This window comes from Gopherus evgoodei, chromosome 3 (genome assembly GCF_007399415.2).
Source record: "Gopherus evgoodei ecotype Sinaloan lineage chromosome 3, rGopEvg1_v1.p, whole genome shotgun sequence".
Classification (NCBI taxonomy): Eukaryota; Metazoa; Chordata; order Testudines; family Testudinidae; genus Gopherus; species Gopherus evgoodei.
The window spans coordinates 7694249-7707310 of record NC_044324.1 but is presented as its reverse complement, the minus strand read 5'-3'; the positions used below and the strand labels follow the sequence as shown (position 1 = coordinate 7707310).

Genomic DNA, 13062 nt, shown 5'->3' with positions numbered 1-13062 from the left:
ATGAGACGATATATCGATCCCTGAGAAATTGGTTCCTACCCCTTGCTACAGCTGGTAGTGAAGACGTACCCTCAGAGAGAACAAAACAGAAAGGTATGATTGTAAAACCACACACACTTTTAGGGGACTTGGGCATATGTATTTACCTGAAACTACTTTGAACAATTTTTATTAGCTAGATTTCAAGGTGATGGGGGTGTCCTTTTAACCCCAAACCATTTCTACAGAATTCTACTAACAAGACTATTCTGGTGCACAAAACATTCCAGGGCATGAAACAGTTAAATTGTTTTTTCCACAAACAAAATCTGTATCGATCTGGGTGGATAATACATTTTATTTTAAAGATCCTAAGATGTTACAGTATTGAAAAATCATTTACATGACAATGTCCCTTTAAGCCTAGAACAGAATACACAGTATGATTTGCTTAAATTATACATTTTCTGCTTTACTTTAACAAACAAGGGACTGCTATGCTGTGCCAGCTAACCACTGTAATGCACATTTTCTTTAATGGTCCTTTATTTAACGAACTATAACCTTGTAACAACATTCTAGAAAACAGGCTGGTTTTCATCATGTTTAAAGTTCAAGTCCCACAGAATATACTAATGCAATTGTACAATATCTTTCTCTATTGTGCATCTTTTTACTTATGATACTAGTGATAATAGCTCAAAAATGCTTTATTACAGGCTGTGTACATAGATTAGACAAAAAAACACATGCCTTTTACTAAACAAGTAGCATTTACACACATTCATTAAGGATACTTATTCATAAAAATCATGCGTGGCTGCCTGTTCATGCGGCAATCTCAGAGAAGCCCCTGATGTCTCTAGTGTAATCAAATGATGTGTGTGTCCACCCCACAGTCAAGAGAATCAGAGCAATTGTAATGCTCAGGGTCCTGGTGGCTTTGCTAGCCAGCAAAAGGTGAGCTTTTATCCACCTTCTATATCGAGACACACGTACATAGATCCCAGGAAGTTTGGGTCGGCCGCATCCAAATCCAAAACTGGTAATCCCTATCAGATAATATTTGCTGGTATCCAGGTGACAGCACACTAATGGTCCACCGCTATCTCCCTAACAAGAAAAAAATGACACCACCCTGGCACAGTTATTTCTAGTATTATGAAATTCTAAGGCACAGACATTAGAATTAAGATTATAATTATTTAACATTTACTAATGATAAAAAGAAAACATTTATATCCAAAATATATAGATGAATCACAATAAGTTTGCATCAGGTAACCTTAAGCAGGTGTGACAAAGTTCCTCCTCTACCTTGGTGGGTCCTGAGCTTATTGGCAGATTTGCTCACCTCAGTGATCTCCCCCAGAGTCTGGATCAACTCCTCCTGTGTCTGATTAGGAGTTGGGGGGGAACCGGGGCCCACCCTCTACTCCGGGTTCCAGCCCAGGGCCCTATGGATTTGCAGCTGTCTATAGTGCCTCATGTGACAGCTACACCTCCCTGGGCTACTTCCCAAGGCCTCCTCCAAACACCTTCTTTATCCTCACCACAGGACCTTCCTCCTGGTGTCTGATAACGCTTGTACTCCTTAGTCCTCCAGCAGCATACAGTCTCAGCTCCTCACACACACTTCCTCTCCTCTGGCTCCTCCCCATTTGACTGGAGAGAGCTTCTTTTAAAACCCAGGTGCTCTGATTAGCCTGCCTTGAGTGGCTGCAGGTGTTCTAATCAGCCTGTCTGCCTTAACTGGTCCTAGCAAGTTCCTGATTACTCTAGTGCAGCCCCTGCTCTGGTCACTCAGGGAACAGAAAACTACTCACCCAGTGACCAGTACATTTGCCCTCTACCAGACTCCTGCACCCCACTGGCCTGGGTCTGTTACACAGATCAGACTATCATACCTACAGCAGGTTTCTTATAGTCTCTATTACTAAAGTTCTTAAACATTTATCTCCTCCGCAGGTCTACATTCTAGCATTCAGATCACTCTAAAGCTACATATCTACAAATTAATAACTATTTAAATTCAGTTATCTCTCTAAATTATGCATATATGCAAATAAGTGCTGAGTTCCACTGTATAAATAGTAAGGCTCATAATCTGCCTATCAATTCCCAAATCACCTGTTCAAAGGAAGATTGCCGAAGAAGAGAGAGAGGATGGTAGACAGAATACTTGTGAATACATTGTCATCTTTAATCACAGAAAATAAACTACTTGTCTTTCATATTAATGGGCCCAATATCTACACGGTAAGGCCCAAACCTTAAAGTCCTTTTGCAAGTTAATGCCCTTTGACTTGAATACTGATGGTAAAACTAGCATGAATCAAATCAAGTGAAATGCACCTTCTTCACTGAAGCAGTAAATAAGACCATTCTTCAGCTTCTACCTTATGTGGTACGTCTTATTACTTATATGTTCCTTGGATTGTTAAGTTTTATAGTAAAGTCTTCCAGGTCCATTGTATCAGTTATGGCATGAAGTGAATCGTAATCTGTTCTGTGGAGAGCTACTGTCATTGTACAAAGCTGCATGCTGTGTATTCCATATGGAGAGCTGGTTACATAACGCTTGCAATGTAAACAGACCAGAACAGTAAGTATCCTCCATAAGACTGGGACTTCTCAGCTTGGAAAAGAGATGACTAAGGTGGCATATGAGCGAGATCTATAAAATCATGACTGGTGTGGAGAAAAGAAATAAGTAGGGCCCTACCAAATTCACAACTGTGAAAAACGCATCATAGACCCTGAAATCTGGTCATTTGCGTACCTGTACCCTCTACTATATAGATTTCACAGGGGAGACTAGCACTTCTCAAACTGGTGGTCCCAAACCAAAAATGGGGCATGAGGGGTCTCAAGACTATTGGGGGGGGGAGTTGCGATATTGCCACCTTTACTTCTGTGTTGCCTTGAGAGCTGGGTAGCTGGAAAGTGACGGCTGCTGTCAGAACCCAGCTCTGAAGGCAGCGCCACAGCAGTAAAGATAGCAGTACCATACAATGCCATCCTCATTTCTGCACTGCTTCTTGCAGCTGGGGGAGGTTCCTGGAGGTAGGTCTGATCCGGCCCCGGGAGAGACCCTTGTAGGTGAAAAGGAAGTCCTATCCCACTCCAGCCCATCCAGGACCAGCAGCTGGAGCCTGACATATGATAGGAGCCCTCAGCCAGGGTGCCCCCAGGCCTGCCCTTCCCTGGCTCTGGGCCCAGTGCCCCAGTGCTCAGGAGTTAAAGGTGCCTTGGGCTGGCTGTGTGTGTGTTGCGAGAGGTGACCATGGAAACCCCCCCAAGCACAGCACCCTGGGCCACCATAAGACCAGCCCTGCCCTCCCAAAAAGTGAGGATCCTCCCCCCACACCATGCCACTCTCACTTCTGCACTGCTGTTGGCAGTAGTGTTGCCTTCAGAGCCGAGTGCCCAGCCAGTAGCTGCAGATCTCTGGTGCCCAGCTCTGAAGCCAGTGCCAGCAAAGAAGTAAGTGTGGCAATACCATGACACCCCTCTTCCCACCATGACCTCCTTTTGGTTTCAGACCCCCATGGTTACACCATGAAATTTCACATTTAAGTATCGGAAAGTTAAATTTATGATTTTAAAAATCTTATGACCGTGAAATTGACCAAAATGCTAGAGAGACAAGGTGGGTGAGGTAATATCTTTTATTGCACCAACTTCTGTTGGTGACACATTTGAGCTACACAAAGTTCTTCATCTAAGAGCTCTGTGTAGCTCGAAAGCTTGTCTCTCTCAGAAGCTGGTCCTATAAAAGATATTACCTCACCCGTCTTGTCTCTCTAATATCCTGCGATCAGCTCAGCTACAACACTGCATACAATTATGAAATTTTATCAGTTTGATGCCAAAATCCTAGTATTAAGACTTTAAAACATCTGGGCAATACCATTGTGAAAATCATCACTACACACATAGTCATAGGTGAAAGTAAGCCGGTATGGCCCCCTACGGAGTACCAGTAAAAAAAAGTGCAGTAGTGTACCGGCAAATAAGTGGAGCATTCAGTACTGGCGTACTTTCACCTCTTTTGGCTGCATCACAAAAAGTTCAAACTCAAAGCTAATAAAAGCTTGGAAAGGAAAAACTCTGTGTCACATTTGTTTGTTGTTTCTCTCCCTCTCCTCCTCCAGCCAGGCTGCCCGAGGTGGCTAGGCTCCGCGTTCCCCCGACCCCACCCCCCACTCAGCAGGGGCTGCAGTGGCTCCCCTCTAGTTTGTAGCAGGGACCAGGGGGACTGGCTGAGGGAGAAGCCTCCCCAGGTAGCCTGCTGCCTGCATAGGAACAGTTAAAACTTAGCTGTTTACTCTGCAGTCTGAACCAGGAATTAGGGGCTATTTCTGGCATCCTTGTTAATTTCACTCACAGTTGTTTGGGGAGGGGGGTGACCAAAGCCGAGGCAGTTCTTTTCTGTCCTCTGATGTCTCAATCTTCAATAATATAACACACAAAAATTACAATCAAAATCAGGGACCATTTCCAAGTTGAACTTGGAAATGGTTCCAGATTTTGATTTTATTTTTATATATACCTCTACCCCAATATAATGTGGTCCTCGGAGGCCAAAAAATCTCACTGCCTTATAGGTGAGACCCCGGGCCCTTTAAATCACTGTCCAAGCCAGGGTGCCAGAGCCCTGGCGGGGATTTAAAGGGCCCGGTGCTCCAGCTGCTGTTGGGAACTCTGGTCCCTTTAAATCACTGCTGGAGCTCTGGCAGTGGGGCTCGGGCGGTGATTTAAAGGGCCCGGGGCTCCACACAAATTTGGATATAATGTGGTAAAGCAGGGGGCTTGGGTGGCACTTTAAAGGGCTCCCCGCTGCTTTATCACGTTATATCCAAATGTGTGTTATATCGGGACACATTCTATCGTGATAGAGGTTTAATATACATATACGCACAGTGTGTGCATATATATATACAGATAAATATTATTTATATATACATATAAATAATACCTTTTGTATTTTATTGTAATCTTTATGTCAAGCACTGCATAAACAAACAATTTGTCTTGTTTTTGTTCTTCCTTCTTTCTGTTAACCTGGTCTTTCCTTCTACTGTGTATCACTGTTTTTAAATTCAGATTATTTTTCTCTAAAATCATTCTTTCCTCTTGTTGCTCTGATGCCTTTCTCTCTTCTGACTTGACCTTTGTTTTCTGTTTACTTTATTAATGCCCAAATCCTGGCCCCAATGAAGCCAATGAGAGTTTTGACTTCAAATTTCCATGGCAGCAGGCTAGGACAGTACAGTACATCTACAAACAGAAATTCCAGTCTTACCTGACAGCTATCGATACCTCCAGATTCAAAGCCAGCACAAAACATATTATTATTAACCATTCCTTCATACCATTCAAAACCATTACAAATATCAGAAGGAACAATGTCTACTTGAGCTTCTTGTAATATAGGTGAGCCTTCACCTGTAATGGAACATAGAGAAGATGGAACATTTTGCTACTACAACTGTAGCATTTTTGTGCACATATTTTTCAGTTCAGTGAGACTACTCCTGCTGAAAATTAAGAACATGTGACAATTTGGGGAATCTGTCTATGCAGAGTTTATGAATACTATTTGGTTTTAAGATGGAGGAGAGTCTTTAAATCGCAATGGTTGCCCATTCAAATGGGCCAATGGGCTGGCTGAAGCTAGGAGAACCAGTTTTCTCTAACTTCTCTGCCGCGGTCTGGGGTCTGAAGGAGTGGAATTTCCCCAAAAGCAGAATTAAAAGAAAAGGTTTTAGCGATGGGTTTTAGAAAAAACAGAGACTCAGAATGAACTAACATGAGGCAGGGAATGGAGTACAGGTGTTCTATTGTTTAGTCTGGATCTATATAGTTCTTGTCTTGTGCTATCTAATGGGTCTATTTGCTTCCACTATCATGTCCCTGAAGAGGTAAACTGTAAGCCAGCGTTTCCTACAAGGTGGAACTCTGGAAAAGTGTGTGGTAAGCTACTGGGGAGTCTGGGGGAGATGACACTAGTCATGGTGGAGATGCAGTTAGACCGGGCATTCAGCTCAGAAGCGATGTGAAACGGAGGATTTATATCCTATGTGTAGGCCTGAAGAGGTAGGGCCTGGATTCTGATCAGTTTCAGGAAGCTTAAAAGCATATGGGCCTGGAATCCAAAGACAGTAGCCTGGTGTGTCCAGCAGGGGGATTTTTACCATGGTTGTGACAACATACATAAGTCATTGCAGGATCAGGGTGGAGGTGTTATTTGACACATCTGCCTTTCTGATTCTGAAGAAACATGTGAGATACTAGTACTTAGATCTAAACACTTTCAAAGTGCAGGGGCCATGTTGTGTCCCACAGCCTCATCTGACCCCAGATGCCCTTGTATCTTCCCTTAGGGAGACAGCTCTACTATGAAAGTTACTACCTGTACATATTGAGTCTGTGCTCACTGGCGTTTAGGCAGGAGAGAAGAGAATCCCGTGCAGATCGGCCAGCCCCGCTACACATTTGGAGCCCTACATAGTCTCAATCTTTCTATATCTAATTTATTGTTGCTAAGTATAACATTTTTTCTAAGTGCTAATGTCTGGGAACTGAAACAAGAATCTAAAAGTCAAGTTTAGTTCTTCCCTCTATTACGTTATCCCTGGACTAAAGACTACAGGCCAAACTATGCCCTCAGTTACACTTGTTCAGCCCTAGGTTGCCTTCAGTGGGAGTATAACTGAATTTGACTTGCAGAATGATTTACAGGTGATGGACATGGAAATTTGAACCCAGCTTGACTTTCAGACTTTTTTTGTCAGTTTGAGCTGCTGATGAGTAGAAAAAACTTTTTACTTGTAAACTGAAAATTGTATATGAAAACACTGAACACAGAATTTCACAATGTTAGCAGAACTGCACTTTAAGCAATCAAGTTTTGTGCTAAACAGCTGGTTCCTTTAAGAGGGCTCAGTTGCACTGAAAAATATTCTTCTCTTCATTTTGACTTTTTACCAAAAAAAAAAATAAAAAAAAAATCATTCCTAATCCTAATAAACTGAGGCCCATAGGTAGGGTTTTAATGCTATTGTTATTCCAGGTAATAACACTTTCATGCTTCATCAAATTCTTTCTTTCTCTGGATAAAACGAAAGCAGTAGAATACATCATGGTTTTTGTAATTAAAAGGAGGATGCATTTGGAATAAAGCCAAGGAGAGCACGAATGGCAGCAGTATCTAGGAAAGAAATGCCAAAAAGATGGTTTCAAAAAAGCTACCCTTGAAGCTCAAAACAAAACCACATCATTTAAATAATGCCTTCACAGCAAGTAAGCTTGCATTACTTGAAATCAGCTATTTCTTGGATCACCAGTTAGTTTAATAAAAAAACAAACAAAAAAGGAAGCAAATATTTACCTTTCTCTGAAATACTACCCCAACCACTTATGAAGCACTTTGTTTGGTTGTTGATGTTTAGATGAATGTGAATAAAGGGTAAGCAGATGGGCTGAATATAGTCATTGTAGCTTACAGATTTATATAGTTTAAATAATGCAATATCATTTTCAAACGTCTCTATCCGGAATTCTGAATGGACAATAATCTCTCTAACACTATGTTTCACAGTATGTCTCTCAGGTCTGGAAATATCATGAAGGCCAATCACAACCCTCCAGTAGTATGGGTCCCTAAAAGAGAATCAACAATTCATTTCTTACATCTGTGGTACAATAAATAAATTACTTGCTTGCATTCTTTAAAATCTGTTCTGTTTTGTTGGCAGCTTACACACATTTGACAACATGCTTTAAAAATCCCATATTAAATATTTTTGGGACAAGTTCATGATAGAGATAGCTGAACTGAGAACACAGATTGCCTCATATTTGGCAAGGCAAATCCAGATCAATATTTTCAATTAATATTCAGATTTGGCTGCCCAGCTATGCCTGCGGAGCTCAGCAGTGAGTTTTTTAGGAGAAAAGATCCAGACAGATAATTTTTTTATAGAAATTTGGAATGCTTAGTGAAAGAAGTATGGAATCTTGACAGTAAAAGAAACAATAAAGAAACAGGATCTCTAATAAAGAAGTCTAGATGTGAGATTCTAAGAGGTGCAGCTCAGTACTCACAGTCAGGGAGAAGCAAAAGTGGCCTTAAGCTGTCTTTGCACCTACCAGATTCTGGGCTGCTCTGGGGCTGGAGAGGTACACATTGTAATTTAAGGTTGCTCTGGGGGCCTGTCTAAGGATGTATCAGTAGATTAATAAGCCTCTTTTGAGGTGTTTATTACTGTACTGTAAAATGAAAGTTTAGTCTCTAATAGTCTCTTAGTATTTTCTAAATAAAGGTTTTACAACCTAGTAGAATAAAAGAGATGCAGTAGTACTTACTTTAGAAAAACTGAAAAATCCGCTCCAATGTTTGCTACCCAAATATTGCAACATTTTGCTAGTGCAGTTGTCAAGGTTTTTTCCCCCACTTTGAACTTTGGCGTCCAAAAAGTGGGGACCTGCATGATCACTTTTAAGCTTAATTACCAGCTTAAATTTGGTACGCTGCCACCAGCCAGAAGTCTGTGTCTGGCACACTTCTGTTCCCCTCAAAACCTTCCCTGGGGAACCCAAGACCCAAACCCCTTGGGTCTTAAAACAAGGAGAAATTAACCATCCCCTCTTCTTCCCCCACAGACTCTCCCCTCCCTGGGTTGCCCTGAGAGGCTACACAGATCCAAACTCCTTGGATCTTAAAACAAAGAGGAATTAACCCTCCCCCTTCCTTTCCCCCCACCAATGCCTGGTGAGTTTAGACTCAAGCCCTTGGATTCTAAAACAAGGGAAAAATCAATCAGGTTCTTAAAAAGAAAGCTTTTAATTAAAGAAAGAAAAGGTAAAAATTATCTCTGTAAAATCAGGATGGAAAATGCTTTACAGGGTACTCAGATTCATATAGACTAGCGGGCCTCCCCCCTACCAGCCTGAGATTCAAAGTTACAGCAAACAGAGGTAAAAATCCTTCCAGCAAAAAGACACATTTACAAGTTAAGAAAACAAACGTAAGACTAATCCGCCTTTCCTGGCTACTACTTACTATTTTGAAACATGAAAGACTGATTCAGAAAGATTGGGAAGTCTGGGTGTACGTCTTGTCCCTCTCAGTCCCGAAAGCAAACAACAAACAAAACAAACAGCACAAACAAAGACTTCCCTCCACCAAGATTTGAAAGTATCTTGTTCCCCATTGGTCCTCTGGCCAGGTGTCAGCCAGGTTCACTGAGCTTCTTAACCCTTTACAGGTAAAAGAGACAGTAATCCTTAACCATCTGTTTATGACAGCAGTATAAGATTACTGAACAGTAAAGCTGACTGGGAAAAAAATATTCCTGGAAAAAATTAAAATGTTTAGTCAAAAACCTGAAAATTTTTGTCCTAAAACCTCAGTCCACTCCTAAGCCTGCCCTCTGTGTTGGCACTATTGATGTGGAGCCCTCAGACCCAGCCAGGCTGGGGATGCAGAGACCTCCAGACACAATTACTCTAGTTACAGACCCTCTGGTGGAAGGCAACTGATGACCTTAAGTTGCACAGACTGTTTTAAGTGGTTCCTCCGAGACAGAGTGGATGCCAACACTAGGGAATATTGGGACAGAGGAGTCAGGTGTTCACTCCCCAGTAATTGTTCTACAATCTTAGAACCCAATCCATGCAGTCTAGCAAAACTCCCACTGATTCCACTGTAGTATCTGGTCCTCCACTTTGCTCAAAGATAATGCTGACATTTAACATTACGCTATGGGAGTTACAGGTGATGCGTCTCTGGTCAATTATACCGTTCTCACACTTACGTTAACGGAGTATTAGAGTATTAAAATTTAATACATACACTTGTCGTCTAACACAATGTGCTGCTGTCAGTACTGAATACTCATTAACCAAAGATCCACCGCACAGATGTTTAAATCCTACACCATATTGGTAAACTTGGAGACTAACTTGCCACGGCCATGCTCCGAGCTGTGCATCATGTCCACCTACGATTCGAGGTCCTGATATCATATCCACCAGTACCCGCTCTCCACAGGCTATAAAACAAAACACCATCAGTTACATTGTTCACATTGCAATATGAAGATTTTGTGCATTTTTAGTGTTTTGTGCATGGGTTTTACAAAAGGTTTACCAATGTTATTACAACTATTTTTTGCATTCCCATTTAGAGCCCGAGTTCAGCAAAGTGCTTGTGTGTGTGCTTAAGTCCATTACTTCATCTATGTTTAAGTGCTTTGCTGAATAGGGCTCACTTTAAGCAAGTGGTTGAAGATAAGTATGTGCTCAAGTGTCTTGCTGAATCAGGGACTAACTGCCTCTAAGAAATGTATGGAAAGCTGCACAAAAGTATGTATTGTAGTGCTGTCTTATATGATATTGTGCATATATAATGTGACTGTACCAACATTTAATTAAAAAGTATTAATAAAAATAGTGCAAACTCTTATTTAAAGTTATGCAATAATTTTGAAATTATTTAACAGTGAAAAGTTTGTGACTTTTAACATTATACTTTGTATTGATGTCCAAGGTCTTCAAAGAACTTTACAAAGGGTGCATAGTATTATCTGAGGTAGGGTAAATAACATAACATAGCAGGTCAGCAGCAAAACTGGCAACAGAATCCAGCTTATCTGCATTTCCAGTTCCCTACTCTAAACAGGACATTCCTGCCTTCTGTACTCACAGTATTTACACTGGTGATGAAGCATTTTATCATGTATTTGGAGTTAACTTCAAGCTTGGCTTACGGAGTCAGCTACCCAGGATACCGATCTATCTTAGGTATTGATGTGGCCCCCCATGACCACTGTGATGCTAAATCCATTACGGTGCTCAGATACAACACCCATGAGATAGGGAAGCACTATTCTCCCCATTTTACAGCTAGTCTCTTGTGTCTCAGCTCCCTAAGTGACTTGTGGATCACACATGAAGCCTGTGACACAGCAAGGAATTTAACCTAGGATTTGAATGGCCCAGGCTAGCACCCTAACCACTAAACCAGCCTTCTTTCCCATACAGATACCAAAAGTAAAAAACATAGGTACTGGACCCAGGGTGTTGGGGGTGTGGCAAAAGCCCCTGGCTTGAAGTGCTTTCTATCATATACATGGTTGACAGTTTAGTTCAATGGCTCTCAGCACCCCTACTATACAAATTGTTCCAACATCACCGAATGTAAGGGGCTATCAGCATATGTTGGGATTCCCGCCAAGACCTTTTCAACTCAGCTTATTGAGAATACTTTGGTTCTGGGAGAACACTTCATCCAGATCACTGGGATCCAAAACACAGAGTTTGACTCTAATAATAATAGGAGATATACCTATCTCCTAGAACTGGAAGGGACCTTGAAAGGTCATTGAGTCCAGCCCCCTGCCTTCACTAACAGGACCAATTTTTGCCCCAGATTCCTAAGTGGCCCCCTCCAGGATTGAATTTACAACCTTGGGTTTAGCAGGCCAATGCTCAAACCATGGAGCTATCCCTCCCCTCAAGAGTTTATCCTTCAGGTTCCTTTATCTGGCATGCAGCAAAGCTTGGTTGAGTTGATCCGCCACTTAACCTTTCCAATTCTGCCTGTGATCACATAGGCACTGCTTGTGGGAACCTGAGTGCTGAAATCCTTTTCCCAATCAGGTGAAACACGGTCGACATCCAACCTCATACTTGAAACACGGTATTCTCGTGACCCAACCTCATGCTTTGGCCAAGAGGCAAATACTTTATGGCCTGATTTATCTGCATCTGTATTACTCTGGCACCAGACGGACGTGACGCAGCACAAGGGAGGTAGGGACAGCAAGAAACCTACCAGCCCCTCCAACAGGAGCTGGAGCCTAGGCCCCTCCCAGCACATGCCCTGCATGGCTCTGTGATTTATGGGCTATGTCAAGTATGCCCTGGAGATACATGGGCAGCTTGTCGCACAGACTCATGGGCCATGACATGGGGGGGGGGAGTCCTCTCTGCGCAAGCGCCGTCGCGTCGCACCAGAGTAATGGAACATGTAGTTCCAACAGCGGGCCGCGTGGGCATGCGCAGCGCGGGTCCCGGCTACGCGGTGCCTGAGGTACGGCCCGCCCAAGCCGCCGCCACGCCCAGCGGCGGAACCTTACTGCTCGTGGAGCTCCTCGGGGCCAGGCTCCCGGTGCTGCCGCCCGCTTGCAGCAGCACCACCACGAGGGCGGCGGCGGCACAGAGACTCGGCCACATCGTCCGGGGATCAAACAAAATGGCGGCTGGTTCGCGTCTAACGGTTATTGCCGGGCTGCCGGCGCGCGGCTGCTGGCCACGTGACCAGGGGAAGGCGCCATGCCCTGGGCGCGTGCTGCTGCGTGGCGGCCCGGAGGGGAGGGGAGCGAGCCTGAGGAGATTTCAGGGGAGCGGGTGTGTCAGGCCCGGGCAGGGGCATCTCATCTCTGGCTGGCGGAGAGGAGTGGACAATAGGATTGGGCCTGGGGCGCAGTTTGGGGAAGGAGGGGTTGAGTCTGTAGAGGGAGAACAGAGGAGGCGGATACCGGGGGCTGCCTAGGGGGACAAGAGGAGGAGGTGCACGTGGTGATGGCTTGGGAGAAAGCAGGTCTACAGGGAAGTGTGGTGTGAGGGAATGGGAGTTGCCTTAGCAATTGGGTGCAATAGTTAGGTGATTTCTGTGGATGGCTGGGGCAGGAGAGGAAGATGCAGGTATCATTCTCCAGTAACAAAACCAAACCACACACTTTCAGTTCGAAAATTACGTTTTAATTTAATTTCTCCAAGAAATTGTTTCCATCAGCTACTCTAGTGACCTTTTCCCCGCTTTGAGAAACAGTGTGGTTCTATCATAGAATAACATTGCTCCGGGATCACAACTTTTTTGAACAAAACACACCAACCTTTTTGTTTTGCAAAGATATACCTACTGCTGAGAGGAATAAGGATTTCAGTCATTCATGCATCACAAGAACTGGGCAGAGTAGCTACAGGTTAGCGTTTATCAGTAATGTTCTCAGTAATTATAGAAGAGCAAAAAGTTTTAACAGAGATCAAGGTCGTGAGACACATGTTGCC

The 13062-nt window shown here is 43.3% G+C and overlaps 1 protein-coding gene across 1 annotated transcript; it reads right to left on the bottom strand.

Moving 5' to 3' along the window:
* Positions 1 to 245: 245 nt before the first annotated feature.
* Positions 246 to 12259, bottom strand: TMPRSS12 (transmembrane serine protease 12). Its single transcript, XM_030554904.1, has 5 exons — positions 12129 to 12259; positions 9842 to 10040; positions 7376 to 7647; positions 5288 to 5430; positions 246 to 1092 (listed from the first exon to the last, which is right to left on the bottom strand). Exons 1-5 carry the CDS (start codon positions 12223 to 12225, stop codon positions 808 to 810), a joined length of 996 nt encoding a protein of 331 aa, XP_030410764.1. The 5' UTR covers positions 12226 to 12259; the 3' UTR covers positions 246 to 807.
* Between the last annotated feature and the right edge of the window lie 803 nt (positions 12260 to 13062).